The sequence below is a fragment of the Gymnoscopelus microlampas genome (assembly GCF_963454915.1).
Source record: "Gymnoscopelus microlampas genome assembly, chromosome: 8".
NCBI lineage: Eukaryota > Metazoa > Chordata > Actinopteri > Myctophiformes > Myctophidae > Gymnoscopelus > Gymnoscopelus microlampas.
The window spans coordinates 16,938,390-16,956,048 of record NC_139945.1 but is presented as its reverse complement, the minus strand read 5'-3'; the positions used below and the strand labels follow the sequence as shown (position 1 = coordinate 16,956,048).

General features: G+C 41.0%; 2 protein-coding genes across 5 annotated transcripts in view; one reads left to right on the top strand and one right to left on the bottom strand.

The window, feature by feature from the left end:
- The window catches only part of clns1a (chloride channel, nucleotide-sensitive, 1A), a gene marked incomplete at both ends in the record, with an annotated part of 192,086 nt that overhangs the window by 71,753 nt on the left and 102,674 nt on the right, over positions 1–17,659 (bottom strand). The window lies entirely within an intron of this gene.
- Positions 59–16,971, top strand: LOC311049872 (pannexin-1-like). 4 transcript variants are annotated; one of them, XM_084063771.1, is made up of 8 exons: positions 59–1,227; positions 3,717–3,927; positions 5,127–5,242; positions 8,257–8,459; positions 8,614–8,892; positions 10,729–10,951; positions 13,548–13,788; positions 14,830–16,970. In XM_084063771.1, the coding sequence occupies exons 2-8, from the start codon at positions 3,747–3,749 to the stop codon at positions 14,898–14,900; spliced, it is 1,314 nt and encodes a 437-aa protein (XP_083919897.1). In that variant the 5' UTR covers positions 59–1,227; positions 3,717–3,746; the 3' UTR covers positions 14,901–16,970. The 4 variants fall into 4 exon arrangements, with proteins under 4 accessions (XP_083919897.1, XP_083919896.1, XP_083919898.1 ...); XM_084063770.1 differs by lacking the exon at positions 59–1,227 and adding an exon at positions 1,699–1,893 and having other exon boundaries at positions 14,830–16,971; XM_084063772.1 differs by lacking the exon at positions 59–1,227 and adding an exon at positions 2,287–2,474 and having other exon boundaries at positions 14,830–16,971.

The following is a 17,659-nucleotide window of genomic DNA, read 5'->3' as shown; positions in this document are numbered from 1 at the left end:
CAAAAAAAATAAATCAGATGGGGTCCGTGTGCAAATACAAATGAATTTGGGGGTCCTTGACATGAAAATGTTGAAGAACCACTGGTTTAAACAACATTAAGAAACAAGCCCAAATAACCGCAATTTACCAGAAAAACAAGCCCAAAGTCGCTTATAACAAGCGGACATGGCAACACTGGGCGACGGGTCTCTCGCTGGCCAAAAAGGGGAAAAGAGCCGTCAACGCGTCGTTTTTGGGTGCACCGCAACGCATTGATAGCTTGTAGATCTGTGCTTTCCCCCATGCGATGCAATCCCCCCGAGTTGAAAATGTGGTTATTATGAAACATTTTGCTGCATCGAGATCTTATTCAGTTATTTATTAAATATCAGAATTACGGTATTATTGTTTCTATCAGTGTTTATCACTCATAGTCAACGTAATTACATTTGTTAAAAAAAGTCATAATGAAAAAGTATTGCTGTTTAAATATTATGTATTATTATGAACAAATAAATTCTATATTTCAGTCAGAAGTGCTGTTAATTATTAGACCACTTATTATTCTGAAAAACCTTGACCGGTGGTGATGTACATGTTGCCGGTTGAAAACACGACTTCTGATTGGATATTCAAAAATGAAAATAAAAATAAACACGTCTGATTGGATGGAGCGCTTGGCCACCGAGGGGGCGTGTAATAGTTTCAATGGGCGGGGCGGGAATAGCGGGTACGCCTCTCGATGTTACATCCAACATGGTGACCTATCGAATTCCGTCTAACCCGGTAGCTCGGTTTGGCCTTTAACCATATTACTTACACGAAATGGGGCATGTGGAGTCACAGAATTCGACAGGTCACCAATGTCCGTTCAAAACCGACCGCTAGAAAACAACAAATACATCTAATTACAAAGAGATTTGGGGTTTATATCAGCAAGTGTTTATTTCTTTATTGTTTATTCCCTGAACCAGTTGTGTCGCTTGGCAGAAATAACTGATCTACAAGCTAACATTAATATATATATCTAGCCTATTCTATGCTAACAACGCATGGAGAAGAAGGGAGGAAGAAGTTATCCAGCTTACCCCGGAAGAAGTTCCAGTTGCCACAAGTTTTATTATTTTGTGCCGCCTGTGGAATGTTTTCATGTCATTATCTTGGTTGTTGCTCAGTCTCAGACAGTAATGTGTGAACTAAGTCTTCATAAAGAATGATGTGTTCGTGATCAGTAGCAGATAGCAGAGGTAAGTGTAAACACATCTTCTTTGTTTGTTGTTAACTGTTTACTAGTGTTGTGTTAACCACAACAAACAGAAACTGCAGTGGTGTAAAGTAACTAAGTACATTTATTCAAGTACTGTACTTAAGTACAATTTTGAGGTATTTGTACTTTACTTGAGTATTTCCAATTTCCAATACTTTTACTTCTACTCCACTACATCTCAAAGGCTAAAAAATATTGTACTTTTTACTCCACCACAATTATTTGAAAACTTTAGTTACTAGTTACTTTGCAGATATAAATTATTACATTATAAAACATACATTAACCACTTCAGCCCTATTTTATACCTAGGCTATTTGAAAATAGCCGATCTACAAGCTCATCGCGACGCGTTGTCTTTATAATGAAACACAAACACCCCCTGGGGAAAACTGTCAAACTGACCGTGACCCTTATTAATAGGTGGTTACAGTCTGTCTTTACAAGAATGTAGTTCTTCTTTCTAAAAATAAATTGAGCAAGTCGAGACCTGAAGTGTTGATATGTTTGGGCTTGCTGGTGCAGACAGACACAGACAGATACATTATTACATACAGCCAGGGCAGGCAAAATACACTGTCTGGTTTCATTTTAATCAGATACAAGTCTATTGATTCCAGAGGGAGGAAAGTAAACGGGATTTATGGTATGGTATACTATGACTTACTATGACTGTAATTAGTGGAAATTTCTTATATTTTAGTTATTTCTAACCCTGATACATGAAAATAATATAAGTATGGTATAATAGTGTACAGGTGCATACTAGTATACCACGCATTACACATGTGGTATATAATTTAAATATATTTATAATATATGTATGTATTTAGTGGAATGTTGTATGGAGGAATGTAGGTATATTTAAGAATGTATGCAGTGAATTAATTTGTTGTTACAACATATACATTTACATTATAGTTGAGTGCAGATTTGCTCATAGTCATCCTGCAGATGGTGCTGTTTGCCTGTCATTAGGATAAGCACGCCATAGCATAGCACATAGAGGAGCCATGCCCGCCCAGACCTGTTGAAAGATGCCCCCAGCCATCAGATGTCCAGCCCGCCTATATCGCTCTGATCCCTCCCCATTCTGCATGTTGCAGGCAGGGGTTATTGCGTTCATGCATATAGAGTAACTTGTCCCATTTCTCTCACTCATCGAGGCGTAGGGGCCACCTAGCCCTGCATCAAGCCCTCTGTTTGAAGGGATTGGAGACTTCAGAGGTAGGGGAGAATATTTGTTTTGTGAATGTAGGCATGGAACATGGCTACAGGTGCAGGGAAATGAGCCCATATCCACATTAAAAACACGTTGGAATATCTTAGTTTTGTAGATGCAAAGGGAATATGTAAGCAGATCATTTTAACAAGCATTTCAGAAACTGCCCGTGCCTCTCCTTCACTGCTGTTGCCAGCATATGTTCAAATGTGTAAAGCAGGGGTCTACAACAGGGGGTCCGGGGCCCCTAGGGGGTCCTCAGAGTTACTACAGGGGGTCCACCAAATCTTTGTGTGGTGGGGAACATTAGCCGAAAATAGCAGATGCGAGGCGTTGTGATCTTGTAGATCAGCTATTTTCGGAGAGTCGGCGAGAGTCGGGGGAAAAGACCAGACCAAGTACAGAGCCAATGGTCAAGTTGACTAAATATTGAGGGTTTATAAGGTTAACTATATCTGAAAATACACATTAACTTGAATCCAGATATCTATGAAATCTATGAAGAAGCTTAATCTGCGACACAATGTTATACAATATGTAGGGGGGGGGGGGGGGGGGGTCCCTGCTTCATCTCTCTGCTTCATCTCTCTCCTTGACCTGAAAATGTTGAAGACCCCTGGTGTAAGTGATATTTTTTGGTTAAAACAAAAAGTATTTCGTTAAAATGTTAGAGCACTATATTCTGATAGTAATCATTGCTATAGAGTATTTGTTCAATAACAGGAGGGAAAATATATTTTCCGGTAGGTGTCAAAATCTCAGCCAATCAGGATGAAGTATAACCTGACTCTGCCAGATGGGGGCGGTATTGAGTAACTACGTTCCTCAAGACAGCATCCGAATAAGCTGTGAAACAAATGTGAGAAGCAGCTTTTCGGATCTGGCTGTGTCAGGTTAGATGAAGTACCCATTTTTAAGCTTCATTTTTATAGTGTTCCGCTCATTTCTTAGTGTCATCACTTCCAATTTCACTTGTTTAATCTATATCCTGATTGAGTTCTCTATCCTGATTGGATAAAATTGGAAATGAAACTGAAACGAAAATGCATTTCCTGTTTAATAAAGAGCTGGAGAGACATGGAGACTCCTGTTACTGAACAAACACTCTATAGCAATGATTACTATCAGAATATAGAGCTATTTAACACTTATTTTAACCAAAGAAAATCACTTACCCTACCTTTAATGTTGTGAACTTTGCATGTTGTAAATGTAAAATAAAGTACTTTTGTCTCCTGTTCCCCCAGCCCAGTCCAGGCGCAAATCTATCTGAAGAGATGGCCATCGCCCATGTGGCTACAGAGTACGTCTTCAGTGACTTCCTGCTGAAGGAGCCCAACCAGAAACGGTACCGTAATGTGCGCACAGAGCTGGCCGTGGACATGATGGTGACGTGCGTTGCCGTGGGGCTTCCCCTCCTCCTCATCTCCCTGGCCTTCGCTCAGGAGGTGTCTGTGGGTGAGTTGCTCAGGTTAATTGACAGTACGTACAAGTTGTCAGATAAACGAGTCAACTGTACTGGAGGTCAGTGGTTCTCAAACTTTTCAGGCTGTGACCCCCCAAAATAATCATATTTGAACTGGGGACCCCCCAACATAATTACATTTAAACTGGGGACCCCCCACCCTGACAAGCACTTGGAATTGTAGCAGTTGAAGCATTACATTACATTTTGTTTGACTTGGTTCCACAGATAAATATTGTGAAAATGGCAGATCTACATTCTACAAGCTTGTAGGTCGGCTTATTTTTCACAATTTCTGCCTCTTCCTTATATTTTTGCCAATGTTTTATAGTATAGTTTGTTGATTTATTTTGATGCAGTAAAGGTATTTTTCTTTTTCTTTCATTCTTTTTTTCCTCTTCTTTTTTTTAGGCATTTAAAAAGGTCTTAAAAGGCTTTAAATTGTCACTTCACTGTCATCTGGGAACCTCCCCAAAATCATGTGGGGACCTGACCCACAGGTTGAGAACCCCTGCTGTAGGTTACAAAAAAGTAGCAGATGGATGAGTGTCATTCTGGAGCCCTTCATTCATTTGCATAATAAAAGCAGGGGTGTTTAAAAAAATATATATTTGTATGATGGAAGAAAAAACAAAGAGAAGTCAACATCAAACAGATTAGACCCTTTTCACGGCAGACATTCTTTTAACATTTCAATATGTAAACACATTTTATGGTAATAACATTTCATTCTGGGTCTGTTTCATTTAGGTGTTTGTACCAGCATGGAAAACCCCTGCACAGTTAACTTGATGTTTGCACACAGTCACAGTAATGTGTCCGTGGCTGTGAAAAGGGTCCATTCATTGGACTCTAAAAGGGGATCGCAGTTTTCTTCATCCTACTTATGAACACGGGGGTTGTTTCTGGGAGGAGCAGTGTTTTCTGAACCCAAAGAGGAGTTTTTTAATTGACAAGATTAAGACTTTAAACTGACACGATTAAGACTTTAAAATACTCAAGTCCCGAGTCTAATGTGAAGAGATCATATATATATATACAGTATATATTGTGGCAAAAAACAAATACATTATGTATTTAGTCTATTTCTCTGCAGAATCAAAATGCTGAAATTTCCATGTGATGATGTCAAACATAGATTTATGTCATTGCGCATACATAATTAATATCAGTCTCTTTGTATTTGTGCTAGGTACACAGATCAGCTGCTTTGCCCCAGCTAACTTCTCCTGGAAGCAGGGTGCTTATGTGGATTCGTACTGTTGGGCAGCAGTACACACTCACACCCTCCCTCTGTGGCTCCATAAGGTGAGTGGTACACACTCACACCCTCCCTCTGTGGCTCCATAAGGTGAGTGGTACACACTCACACCCTTCCTCTGTGGCTACATGTTGCTAGTGCCCTCTTATTTGCGATTGCCTGCTGGGGGGGCCACATTAAGTTACCATTAGCCTAATTTGTATACTCCATCGCGTGATGGTGTTATGTAACAAACAAAACATGATCTATAAGCTATCAACTCATTGTGTGCTGCCTCGATAGATTGTAGAGGTTTTTTGGGCACATGACGCATTTTGCGCGTCATCTCTGTTTGAGAGGCTTTGAGGTAAATTTACACTAAGCTGTCATCAGTTGTTACAATATGGTCGTAGGCTACTCTGTTATTGAAAAATAGAACATAGACATATACACATTCTAACATTCATATTATATTCTCTACATACCTGAAAGTATGAAGGATAGCTCATCAACACTGTATGACTGAATACATCAAAAGATGCTCTGTAAAATCCTTTGTGTTACTCTGAGAGTGACCAAATGGACCCATAAAGACAAACTAAATATATTGCTACTGTATAGCCTGCAACATTATAGCAGAGACCCAGTTACTCTCTCCGGACATTGTGGTTCCTGATGGGTTTTGCTGCTCAAAAAAGAAAGTCAGCTATTTTAGTGTTGTGAGTCACTTAAAAATGTATTCTAAAACACAACAAGTTGATTTTGGAATAAATGCTAGCAGATGTTTGCTGTTAAACAAGGTTTCATTGTGTGTTATTTCATTGCGATGGCCTGTTTAAAGGGATCTTATACCAACTAGTCAATGGCTGACACTGTATGCTAAACGATAAAGGAGTGATGATGACACCGTACATGAATTGAATTACAGCTATGCAGTGTTCTAAGCAGACAAGTTTGCATGCATAAGAACCATTTTTTTTAAAGACTTGGACTTACTCCTCAAAGACTTGAGACTTGGACTCAGCTTGTGAGCATCTCTGAGTGGTATACAGTCACACACACCCTCCCTCTACACACCCTCCCTCTGTGGCTACATCAGGTGGTGGTGCAACAAGCAAGGACAAATACGGTACGCTGTAAAATCATTATAATGTAATATAGTATAATATAAGACAACTGACTGAATTATATTCCAATAAATCCTTATAAGATAAAACCTTATGTATCCACATAGGCTTCCATAGACTTATTACTTGATGCATTAGAGGTCATTAAAAGTGTTTTAATGCATTTAGTGACCACATCAACAAATCTTGAATCCATTGGCCCATGGTCCTGGGACTACCTCGGTGCACCCCTGCCCTTAACACACAAATCCATGCTCTGCATGCATAATAGAATGTCATACATCAAAAAGAATAAAATAAGGTACACTTGACATTTCAAAATGAAAAGAACTAATGATGCACTGTGTGAGAGGTGTTGTCTGGGTGAGGCAGACAACTGTCTATTTGTAACGCATTTTTATTTATTCATTGTTTTACAATTAATTCTTAAGTAGGTATTACCTCTCACCAGGATTTTCAAAACGCCCATAATTTGGAATAGGAATCGACATGAAGAAATGCCGCTCAGTGACTGGTGGGTGACCTTAGCAATGCATGTCATAATACATTATTAATGCATGAATTTAATTCATGCAGTAATGCCTAGTGGTTCCCAAGTCCCAACCTTTGGTCCCTCAACTTGAAAAATCTCAAAAGCAGTCGCAGCCCACCAATCTGAAGTGAAGTGGACTGGTCAGATAGATAAGTGTGCTGCTTTACAATCATGCTTAGGTTTGCCTGTTTGATTGTGAAGCCCAATGCATCATATCAGCGTAGCAGCGCAGCGTGATTGAACACAGGAATGACCCTGGCAGCCTATCAATGGTCCATGTGTGTTACCTGTTCACTACTACTGAACTACTACTACTATTTTTCAATCACAACTAATGAGACGAGACAACAGTAGAATGAGTTTGGGAGGCCGTGAAACAAAAGACAGATACGATTAATTATTTTGTCATCATGTCGAATGGGAAATGTATGTGTCTCTTCAGTAACAGCTATGCAGCGATGGTGAAGAAAGGGAACTTGGTTTCTGGCGCTTTCTGACAAACCACAAAGTATTTGACAAGACTTCTCCAGCCTTGAAAAACAAAGGAACTGAAATCTCAGCCATATCTGTATGTGTGTACCATACACAAAACAGGATCAATTGCAGTCACCAGTATTATTTATACGTATTTGTCTTAACAACTGGCCAGTGATGGTGAAGAAAGGGAACTTGGAAAGACTCTTTCAGACAAACCACATATTATTTGACTAGATTTTTCCAGCTGACAGTGAACTAAGAAAAAGAAATGAAGGAACTGAAATCTCAACCATGTGTGCTACACATGAAACTGGCATCAGGCATTTTTTCAGTCAGAGTGCACCATTGTTTGATGTGCATAAAACCTTTTTCATAACGTTTATTGCCTTTTATTATTCATATCATATTATTGACTTATTATTATTTATTTATTTTATTAAATGAGTTGCCTAATATTGAGGGTCTAGATGATAAAGCATAATCTTTGAGGAAAGGCTTGTTGCTGCTTCCCCCAGAAACCAACGAGCTCATCCCCCTCCAATACGAACTGCGTATCGAAGTAGCGCTGAACCTCTTCTTGAGTATCATTTCCCCCTCCATCCTCCCACTCGCTGAACTCCCCTCACTTTATTTTTGCTCTCTTGGTTATGATTTCTTCAACCAAGATTATTTAGTTATTACTTCATAGCCTGTAATAAAATATTTAACCCACTCTACCGACAATTAGACATTTTGTCATATGGCGTCTTTGTGTAAAATTACCCTTCTACTTCTCCTTATTAAGTATTCTACTGGTGTCACGCCAGTCGCATGATGTTCGCCGGACAATGACCGTGTCTGTTCACACATTGAGATTATTCTAAAACAGACACTATGTACAATAGTATTGAATTCCCTCGGTAATCCCAGTCTGCACCTCCTTTTTTTCTCGCCACTATCCTGTCAGTTCTTCCCCTACATCCTGCTGCTGGTGGCAGTGATGATGTACAGCCCGGCTCTGTTCTGGAGGTTCTCCACCGCTCCTATCCTGCAGTCTGACCTGGGCTTCATCATGGAGCAGCTGGACTGCTGCTACAACCGGGCTGTGAACCTGGCCAAACGCATGGCCACCTCAAGCTTGTCCAGGATGTCCACGGCCTCTTTAGACAGGTATGTGACCCCTGAGTCACACCATGTTTCACTTTTCACTTTCTATACCATCTATTGTTTAAAACATTGTATTGTATGGTTAGTCATAACAAAAATATGACAGAGAATGCTAAATTGTTTTTTCAATATTCCATCTGACCCTCTTCTGTCCCAGTGACCCTACTGAAGGTTGCTTCATCTACCCCCTGATGGAGAACTACCTGAAGACCAAGCGTTTTTCGCGGGTGTTGCTGGTTCGATACCTGCTGTGTCGCGGCCTGACCCTGCTGACTCTCCTGTGTGCTTGTGTCTACCTGGGCTACTACCTCCAGCTGGCCTCTGTTACGGATGAGTTTGGATGCACGCTGCGCACCGGGCTGCTCATCAATGACTCCACCGTTCCTGAAAAGGTCCAGTGCAAGCTCATCGCTGTCGGGGTCTTCTCATTGCTGAGGTACCTATTTTATAATTTTCGGAAATTGCAAAAATAGCCGATCTACAAGGTAAGCTTGTAGGTGGGCTATTGTCACATCTTTTTGCAGATTTTCTTTTCTAACTGTTTGAACATTTTTGGCTGAGGTCTGGGTCTAGGTCTTCTTGCTCATGTATCCATGTGATTTGTCAAGTCCCCCCCCCCAAAATAGTTCTAATTAAACATTTTGAAAAGTGTTTATTGTGATAATAAAACTCTCCATCAAACGGGGACGGGTCCCCCATGATTTCAAAATAGCAAGAGTAACCCCTCTGTACAAAAAAGGAAGCAAATTACACTCCGGCAACTACCGCCCTATTTCTATTCTTAGCTCCATCTCGAAAGTCATGGGAAAAATGACAGGTTGAAAAGTATCTTGCTGAAAAAAAACGAATGTACGAATTCCAATCGGGCTTCAGAACAGCCCACTCCACTGACACATGCCTTCTCTATTTGAACGACCACATCAAACAAGAGGTGGACTTACTGCGGCATGGTCATGCTGGACCTCCAAAAGGCTTTTGACACCGTTAATTACTCTATTTTGATTGATAAACTAAAAGCAATTGGTTTTGATTGCACATCAGGGAGCTGGATGCAATCCTATCTGGAGGGGAGAGCTGTGGCGTTCCGCAAGGAAGCATACTAGCCTTTACTGTTCCTAATATATGTAAACGACGTGACATCAGCTTGTGACTTTAACTTGTTCCTGTTCGCGGATGACTCGGCTCTGCTGGTCTCGGACAGGGACAAGTTACAGGTTGAAAAATCCTTAGCTCTGAACTCGGTAGAATCTGCACCTGGCTCGCTGATAGCAAACTATCATTACACCTGGGAAAACCGAATCCATTCTCTTTGGGTCTAAATGTAACCTCGGCAAGGCCGACGGCTTCACTATCAAAGTGGGTGTTATCACAAGGAAAGGGGAAATTACCTACCTAGGTTCCAAAATAGAAGCAAATCTTTCCAGTGATAAAATGGCAACAAGAGTAATCAAAAAAGTCATCCAAAGAACATGTTTTTTGTATAGGATCTCCTCTCTGGTCAGTAAGAATACTTTGAGGACTCTAACAGGATCACTCATCCAAGGTCGACTTTGCATGCACCTCATGGTACCACAACACCACAAAGGCCTTAAAAACAAGGCTCCAGACATCCCAAAACAAACTGGTAAGGCTACTTCTTGGCCTTACATCTACGACTCATCTAACCCCTGCTCACTTTGCTAGGGTCGAATGGCTCAGGGTTGAGGACAGAGTACAGCAACTTGCAATGGGGCTGGTCTACAAGATGCACTACACCGATAAGACCACAATCATAACACCAGAGGTAGCTCCACTGATCACGTTCAACACAGATTTGGCACTAACAAGGGTTTGAATTCGTTCTCCTGCTATGCCACAAAAATGTAGAATGTCCTACCAAAAGCCGTGAAGGAGTGTAAAACCCTACTCTCCTTCATAACCGCTCTAAAAGAGTACCTACAGGTGGCTGCAAAAAACTGGCCCTCTGTTTTCAAACTGTTGTTATGATGTTTTGCATAGTGTTGTATATCTGTCATTAAATGTCTCTATGAATTGAGTACAAAGGACCCCAATGGAAACAAGCCATAGGCTTTCTTGGGTTTTAAATCCTCTTAGCCGACCTTGTATTATCCTGTACTTTTTTTGCAAACTGCTAATAAAGTATTCAATCAATCAAAGTTTAATGCCAGGTTTGAAATTGTTTAATAATCACACGTCATAACAATCATACGTAGATGTTGGGGGTTGACCGTGTAAATTATGATCTTTCTCTTTTGTTTGATTCTGTTGTCAGCCTCGTCAACTTGGTGGTGTACCTTACGCTCGTTCCTGTGGTCATCTATGCCAGCTTCCGTCCACTCTTTTGCCATGGATACGCAAGTTTCTTGGAAATGTACGAATTGCTGCCCACTGTGGACGTTCTGCCCCACCCTGGCGGCCAATGGGACGACCTCGCCATGTATGTGCTCTACCTGGAGGAGAATCTCAGTGAACTCAAGTCCTACAAGTACATGAAGGTGTGTGTCTGTGTATCCAAATGCAAAATCTTTGTCAAAAACATAGATTTGATTAAACTTTATATTTGAGAACATTATAAGCAAACAAATACATACAAAATAAACACAAAGCCTCCTGCGCAAGTGCTGACATTTTTACCACTAAGCTAATAGTATCTGCCTGCTTCAGTGGAGAAATGTAATTTTGACCTTCATGTCAAACCAGAAACAGGATTGTGTCAAAGGTCGTGTCTAACCTATACACAGGATCTAAATGTTTCAATGGAAGAGCAGGGATATGAAATTAGACCACCTCAAGTGTATAAGTTATATTGTACTAGACCATACCCGGTCGGCGCAGCCGTGGGGGGATATACGCACATGATCTGGCAACCCGGGAGGCAGTTTGTCCCATAGCTGGGCAGCCGCAGCTATGGGACGACATTCTTTGACACAAAAACGCTAATAAGAAGCTGAGATTTGATGAAATTGAAAAACGGGCTTCACAGTTAAGTTCAGATGGTAATGGTCAATGGCTGTGTGCAAAATCAGAGCAATTGGTCCAGCCAGTGAGGAGAACCGGGTGTCTTCACTCACGTACCACTACACTCACGTACCACTACAGAGGTTACTAGAATTATAGTAGGATTAACATACTCTACCATACAGATTGGTCAAAATAACATTTTATTCACTAAAGAAACTTATACTGCGTTCTTTATTTTCCTTTTTTTATATATTATTTTTATTTAGGGAGGACATGGTACAAAAGTGTCAATATAAGCTATTGTATAATTAATGCATGATTTGTTTTTACCCCTATTTTCAGACGGGGAAAATAAAAGAGGGAAAAGACTTTATACAGCTTTAAGTATATATATTGAACTATTTAACTTTAATTATACAATGAATGAAACAAGCAGATAGGTAAATGTAAAATACACACATCCTACTATAATTCTAGTAACCTCACGGACGGTGGTAGCTGTCTTGTGTCTTGGGTCGACTCTTGATCAAACTGCGCATGCGTCGTTGCCAGGTTTAGCGAGAGAAACAAGCAGCAAGGTCTATGAAAACAAGGCCAAACCAAACGACCCCTACAAGCAACAAGGTCTATGAAAAGAAGGCCAAACGAAGCGCCTTCGCACATATACCTTGCCTCTTGGAAAACAGCCGATCTACAAGCTCACAACGCGTCCCCACACCCACCTGCACTTTCACAACCAACGCCAAAACACGATACCACCAATATTGCCCCTAAACCGCTTACAGTAGGCCGACATGGCAACACCGACGCTGCACCATAGACCCCGCCCACTCTCTGAGTACAATTCTTACTGTGGTGTGTGGAAACTAAAGTAAACACACCAGACTTTTTTCGCACACACGCACACACGATGCACATACGCACACGCGCACTTTTAGACCCAGTCCTATTTTAAAAGTCTGCGTATGTGCGACTCGCGTATCCGTGCGCCTGGTGTAGCCGCTACCATTGATAATCACTTGGATCTAAACAAACGCGCTGTACGCACACGCTCGCTTTGAAAAGCCTGGTGTCGATCGGCCGTTACGGATCTGTGTGTGTGTGTGTGTGTGTGTGTTTGCGACGGGACCCGGGGCGGGCGAGTAACATGCCTACGCCATTCTCCGTGCTGTGTGTGTGGGTGGGGGGGAGGGGTCCCTGGCATATCTTTTCAAATGGGGGTCCGCGGGCTAACAAGTGTCAATTTGGGGGTCCTTGACATAAAAACGTTTGAGAACCACTGGACTACACAGTACAAACTCACTTTCGATCCCTGATAAACTGTCTGTTCTCGGCGCATAAGCCAAACTGCACACTTTGGGTGCTCATATTCCCCTACGGGTATGGTCTAGTAAATATAGTTCACTTAAGCCCTATTCAAACATTTTCAAAAACAGTAGCTCTAAAGGCACCCAATGCGTGAGTTTATAGAGTTTTGAAAGGTTTTGAAAAACTTTGTTAACATTTGAAAAAAAAATAATGACATGCCCAAAATAGGGACACCAGATTAAAAGTGGTTAAAAATCAGGACACATGGGCTGCATAATTGCTCGGTGTCGCATTCAGGGCAGAAAGCCAGACGTTACTGTACACAGGCCACAGTGGCTCATATGACTTTACAGTTCAGCACCCACTTACACCATTTTACATACCAAATGGGATTTACAATGGGACCGGCCAATGAATGGAGGTTCTGTATAGACAAATTGCCAGCCACAGTCAAAGTAGCTAGTGATGATTTCCCTCCCTGGTCATGTTTCTTTTTATGTTATTTTTAGGTTTATGTTTATGTTACTATTTCACATTAAGGTGATGATTTAATTTCCTACATGAGAGAAACACAAAAGAATACATGCATATTTTACATCTTGACATTGTAGTCACAGTGAAAGGTGTGTCCCAGTTTGGAACCCAATAGAGAACTACTGTTGTGTGTGGTAACAGTCTTCCACGCCCACATCTCGCCACTCCGACTAGTGGCTTCCGCGTGCGGTTAGGGTTAGGGTGAGGGTTAGGTATAGGGTTCGTTAACGTCGGAAAGGCGACATGTCGGAAAGCCGCCATGTAACCGTTGTGTGTTATGTACAACAGGTGCTTGAGTTGCTGAAAAGACAAGGTGAGAGTTCAGGAGAGGAGTTTGACTTCATGGGGCTGCTGCAGAACCTCTGCCAGGTGAAAGTTGACACTGTGGATGGGAGGAAACGGCCTCCGTATAAAGCTAAACCTGCCAACCCCAATGGGAGCCCAACCACTGCCCACACTGGAGCTGCAAAAGCTGGCAGCGATGGTCCAAACCCACCTGCTGTGAAGGATACAAGCTTGATGATGAGGGGTGAGTATGGAGAAGGACAGTAATAACTTAATTATCATATAGTAGGGACTTGGATTGAATATGTGTATCTGCAACATTCTTCTGATGCTTAAAGCGGCACAATGTAATATAACTTATACAATTGGGGTGGCTGTATTTTGTTTCCCTGCTCTTCTATTTGATTGATTGAATACTTAATTAACAGTTTGCAAAAAATGTACAGTGGTACAGATTTATACAACAGGTGCTAAAAGGATAACCCAAAAAAGCCCAAGGCCTTATTCCCATTGACGTCCTGTGCATTCAATTAATCGAGACTCTGAACGTGTGAGACATTTGGAACGTGTCAAAGGTCATGTCTCACCTAGACACAGGATCTGAAAAGAATTTTGACCTGTTGGTCAAGATTAAATTTAGCCCCTGAGCAAGCAGGCAGGCTCTATTAGCTCAATGTTAAAAATGAACAGCACAGAAACCGGGTTCATCAATCCGGGGTAGAAGAGGAAAGTTACATAGTGCAGCTTTAATTTATGCTCTGTCGTACGGTGGCAGAATGATCCAAATAGCCGCACACACGGGTAGCCAAAGTGCCAATAGTATTTTTGGACGCAGAGTAAAAAGAAACCAACGTTTCGGCAGGTAACTGCCTTCTTCAGGGTATAAAGAACACATTACAAGTCACACATAAATATGGTGCCTGAGATATCATACAACCAATCACATGGTTCTAAAAAAAACATTATTGAATCCAACCAGATCCTTCTGTCCTGTGTCTTTACCCTACACCGTCTTCTTCTTAGTTTTTCTGTCTGTGTCAACAACACATTCACAATGCATGCATTGTGAGCTTGTAGATCTGCTATTTTCACAGAATGTTTGCCTATATTTGCAGATTTCTTGCCTAGTATTTATTATGACATGACCAGAATAGGAACATTATGGTTTAAAAACAACAAATGGGGCTTGTTCTAATCAACTTTTTTTATCCCACTGTGTGTGGTAACGTTCCTACAGACTTAACAGACCAATGAAGTATAACAACCTTTTTTCTCCCCCCCACAGAATTATCTCCTCTGTTGCCAGGAAACAGTGACGTTACAGGTGGAGGAGAGGTCCGCCAGCGAGTGGTCTGATTGGCTGCTGGCCAGGTGTTGGATACAGACCTGTCTGACTCTGTGAATGTTTCATAGTGTAACATCCACCTTAGGGGAAGACTCAAGATACCAGAGCACTAATGGAAGTGATTAACGGATTGATTTGGCCATCGTTCTTAATCATTGCTGGATATGCGATGGCAGTTGCCCACATGGGGAGATTTCGTGAAACCAAATATTTTGTCATACAATGTTAAATGCATTTCGGGGATGTAATGTTTTTTTTTTTTAATATTTTATTTTGTATATCTTTAGGATTTAAATATTTTTGCACAGTTATTGCTAATGGATATTTCTTGTCCCCCCTTTTTTTGTGATAGGGGATAGTTTTCCTGAATTTCTGCTTTAATTTGTTGTCCTGAATAGATCCCTGATTCTAAATGCAGAATTTTTGTTTAGTGTATTGGCACTGTTGTACAACTATTTGGTCACAATCTATGTGATCCACTGAAGTAAGTAGCCTAGGGAACCAACAGTATATGAGCCATGTGGACGGTTCTTAGCGTGAGGCAGCTTGGTACGCAAGTACACCCCCTGGACATGATGCTAGTATGTCACAGGGACTTGCCCCAATCCAGCCCAGTGATACTGGGTGTGATTCACTGAACTGCTGCCTAAACTAATCGCACAAGCAAAAACTCTGCATGAGCTAATACGTTGTATAGAATAGGAGTTTTTATAGGTACTAACATCAAGTTGCACTACTAGTTATTTGTGAGAATGTAATTTTATGCCATTGTCATATTTCAAACCATTTTAAAGTGGAATACCACAAAATGTAACAATTAATTCAAGGTACTTTACACACTTAAATCCTCAGTATTAATGTATCACTTTATTAATACTGAGGAAACTGTACTATAACAGTCAACTGTACAGAAAACTGAAAAGTAATGGTACGTAGGATGAGATTTCCAACAGTTTTTTTTTGTGTGTGTGTGTGGTCTTTCCTGTGAACCTGGGTTTTTGGAATGACAAAAGTAGGGCTGGGAAAGAGACGTATGTGTGTGCGTGCATGCGTGCATGCGTGCATGCGTGCGAGAGAATATCCATGAGATGGAGAGAGAAAATGGAGAGATCAGTCAAAACCTTAGTTTGCTGCTTAGTCAGGTACCGTTGGTGTCTGATGCTGAGGATGCCCTTTGATTTTGAATACTTATGTCATTAAGCTCTCCCACAGTACACTATGTGTTGAGCACCATACCGTAAATCCAGAAATGAGGGGTTAGTACACAAATGGAAATGCAATGGCAAACTTTTATTAACTGTTCTCAGAACCGTTCTATGGTGCCGTAGAAAGGCCCTACAGTATTGGTGGACTGGAGGTCTTTATTCTTTTGCATGTGAAACTACTAGCCATCACTTGTACATAGATGTTTACTTGGGAATCTCAGGGAGATAAGATAACATATCAATGCATTTCAGATACCTTCTGTAGACTCCAGTTACCCTGTGTGTGACATACTGGAGTGTTACCGACTCCTGAGGATGACTATGTTTTATAATCCACTCTAATGTGGTGCACTCTTTTTTTTACGTTGGTATAGTGTGTGTGTGTGTGTGTGTGTGTGTGTGTGTGTGTGTGTGTGTGTGTGTGTGTGTGTGTGTGAGACAGACCAGGTTTTCATGCTTGCATGTATTTAAAAAAATATATATGATGGTTGATGGTTGATGTTGAATATTGCAGGGTCTCCTTTTGTGCATTCTTTTAAGCTAACATCTTAAACAAAAACGACATTTGTGTTTGTAGTATTTTGATAACTACCAACATGTAGGCCTATATTTAGTTTTTTGTGGACATTTGTGATTTTTTTTTTAAACTGAATGTTTGTTAAACGGCTGCTTGATGTGTTTGTGATAATGTGATATTGTCATATTCCTTTACTTTTTCATGTCAGTCTTCATCTTTAAATATAAATCAGATATTTGAAAAATCTTGAGTTGAGCTTTTAATGTATTGTGGGGGGCGTGGCGAGCCACTAATGACGTCATTTTTTAAGGTAAGCGGAACTCTTGCATTTCTTCTGTCTTTAGAGTCTAACTAACTATGGTCTTAAACTGCTGTCTGCTGGTTAACCATTAAAATACAGGCTACTTATTGAAATCGATTTGTATTGGCGTTGCTTCAACACCTGACCGACACAAATACATTTGTTAAGTTTGATCACCAGAGTTGTTAGCCAACAAGCTAACGTTTTTGTTTGTTTCTGTAGCCATGATGATTACTGATCAAGTGAGTCAAGTGACAAGCAGTAGTCTAAAGCAGTGGTTCTCAAACTTTTTCATGTCAAGGACCCCCAAATTGACACTCATTAGCCCGCGGACCCCCATTTGAAAAGATATGCCAAAGACCCCCATAAGAGAAGATTTTTACGGCTCTAGCAGTGATTTTCAACCATTTTAATTTCAAGGACCCCCAGTTTGACATGCAATAGGCTACGGACCCCCATTTTATAGCATTTCTATCTCTGAGACCCCAATTTATGTTCAATGTTAATTTAACTCAGAGTGTACAAATGGAACCAAATGGACCCGTTAGGGTCCATTTGGTAACGGGTCCATTTGGTTCCATTTGTACACTCAGAGCTACAGACCCATAAGGGGGGTGCTCCCTTCCATTCCGACATCTCAATTTGGTCCCTAACTATCATTTAGCTGGGGACCCCCTGGAACTCTCTCAAGGACCCCTGGGGGTCCCCGGACCCCACTTTGAGAACCAATGGTGTAAAGTGCAGTAA

Bases quoted from the DNA above. Each gene is read 5' to 3' on its own strand.
- LOC311049872 (XM_084063770.1), top strand. The intron at 3,928-5,126 runs GTGAGTTGCTCA...TATTTGTGCTAG, and splicing joins CGCTCAGGAGGTGTCTGTGG to GTACACAGATCAGCTGCTTT. The intron at 8,893-10,728 runs GTACCTATTTTA...TTCTGTTGTCAG, and splicing joins GGGGTCTTCTCATTGCTGAG to CCTCGTCAACTTGGTGGTGT.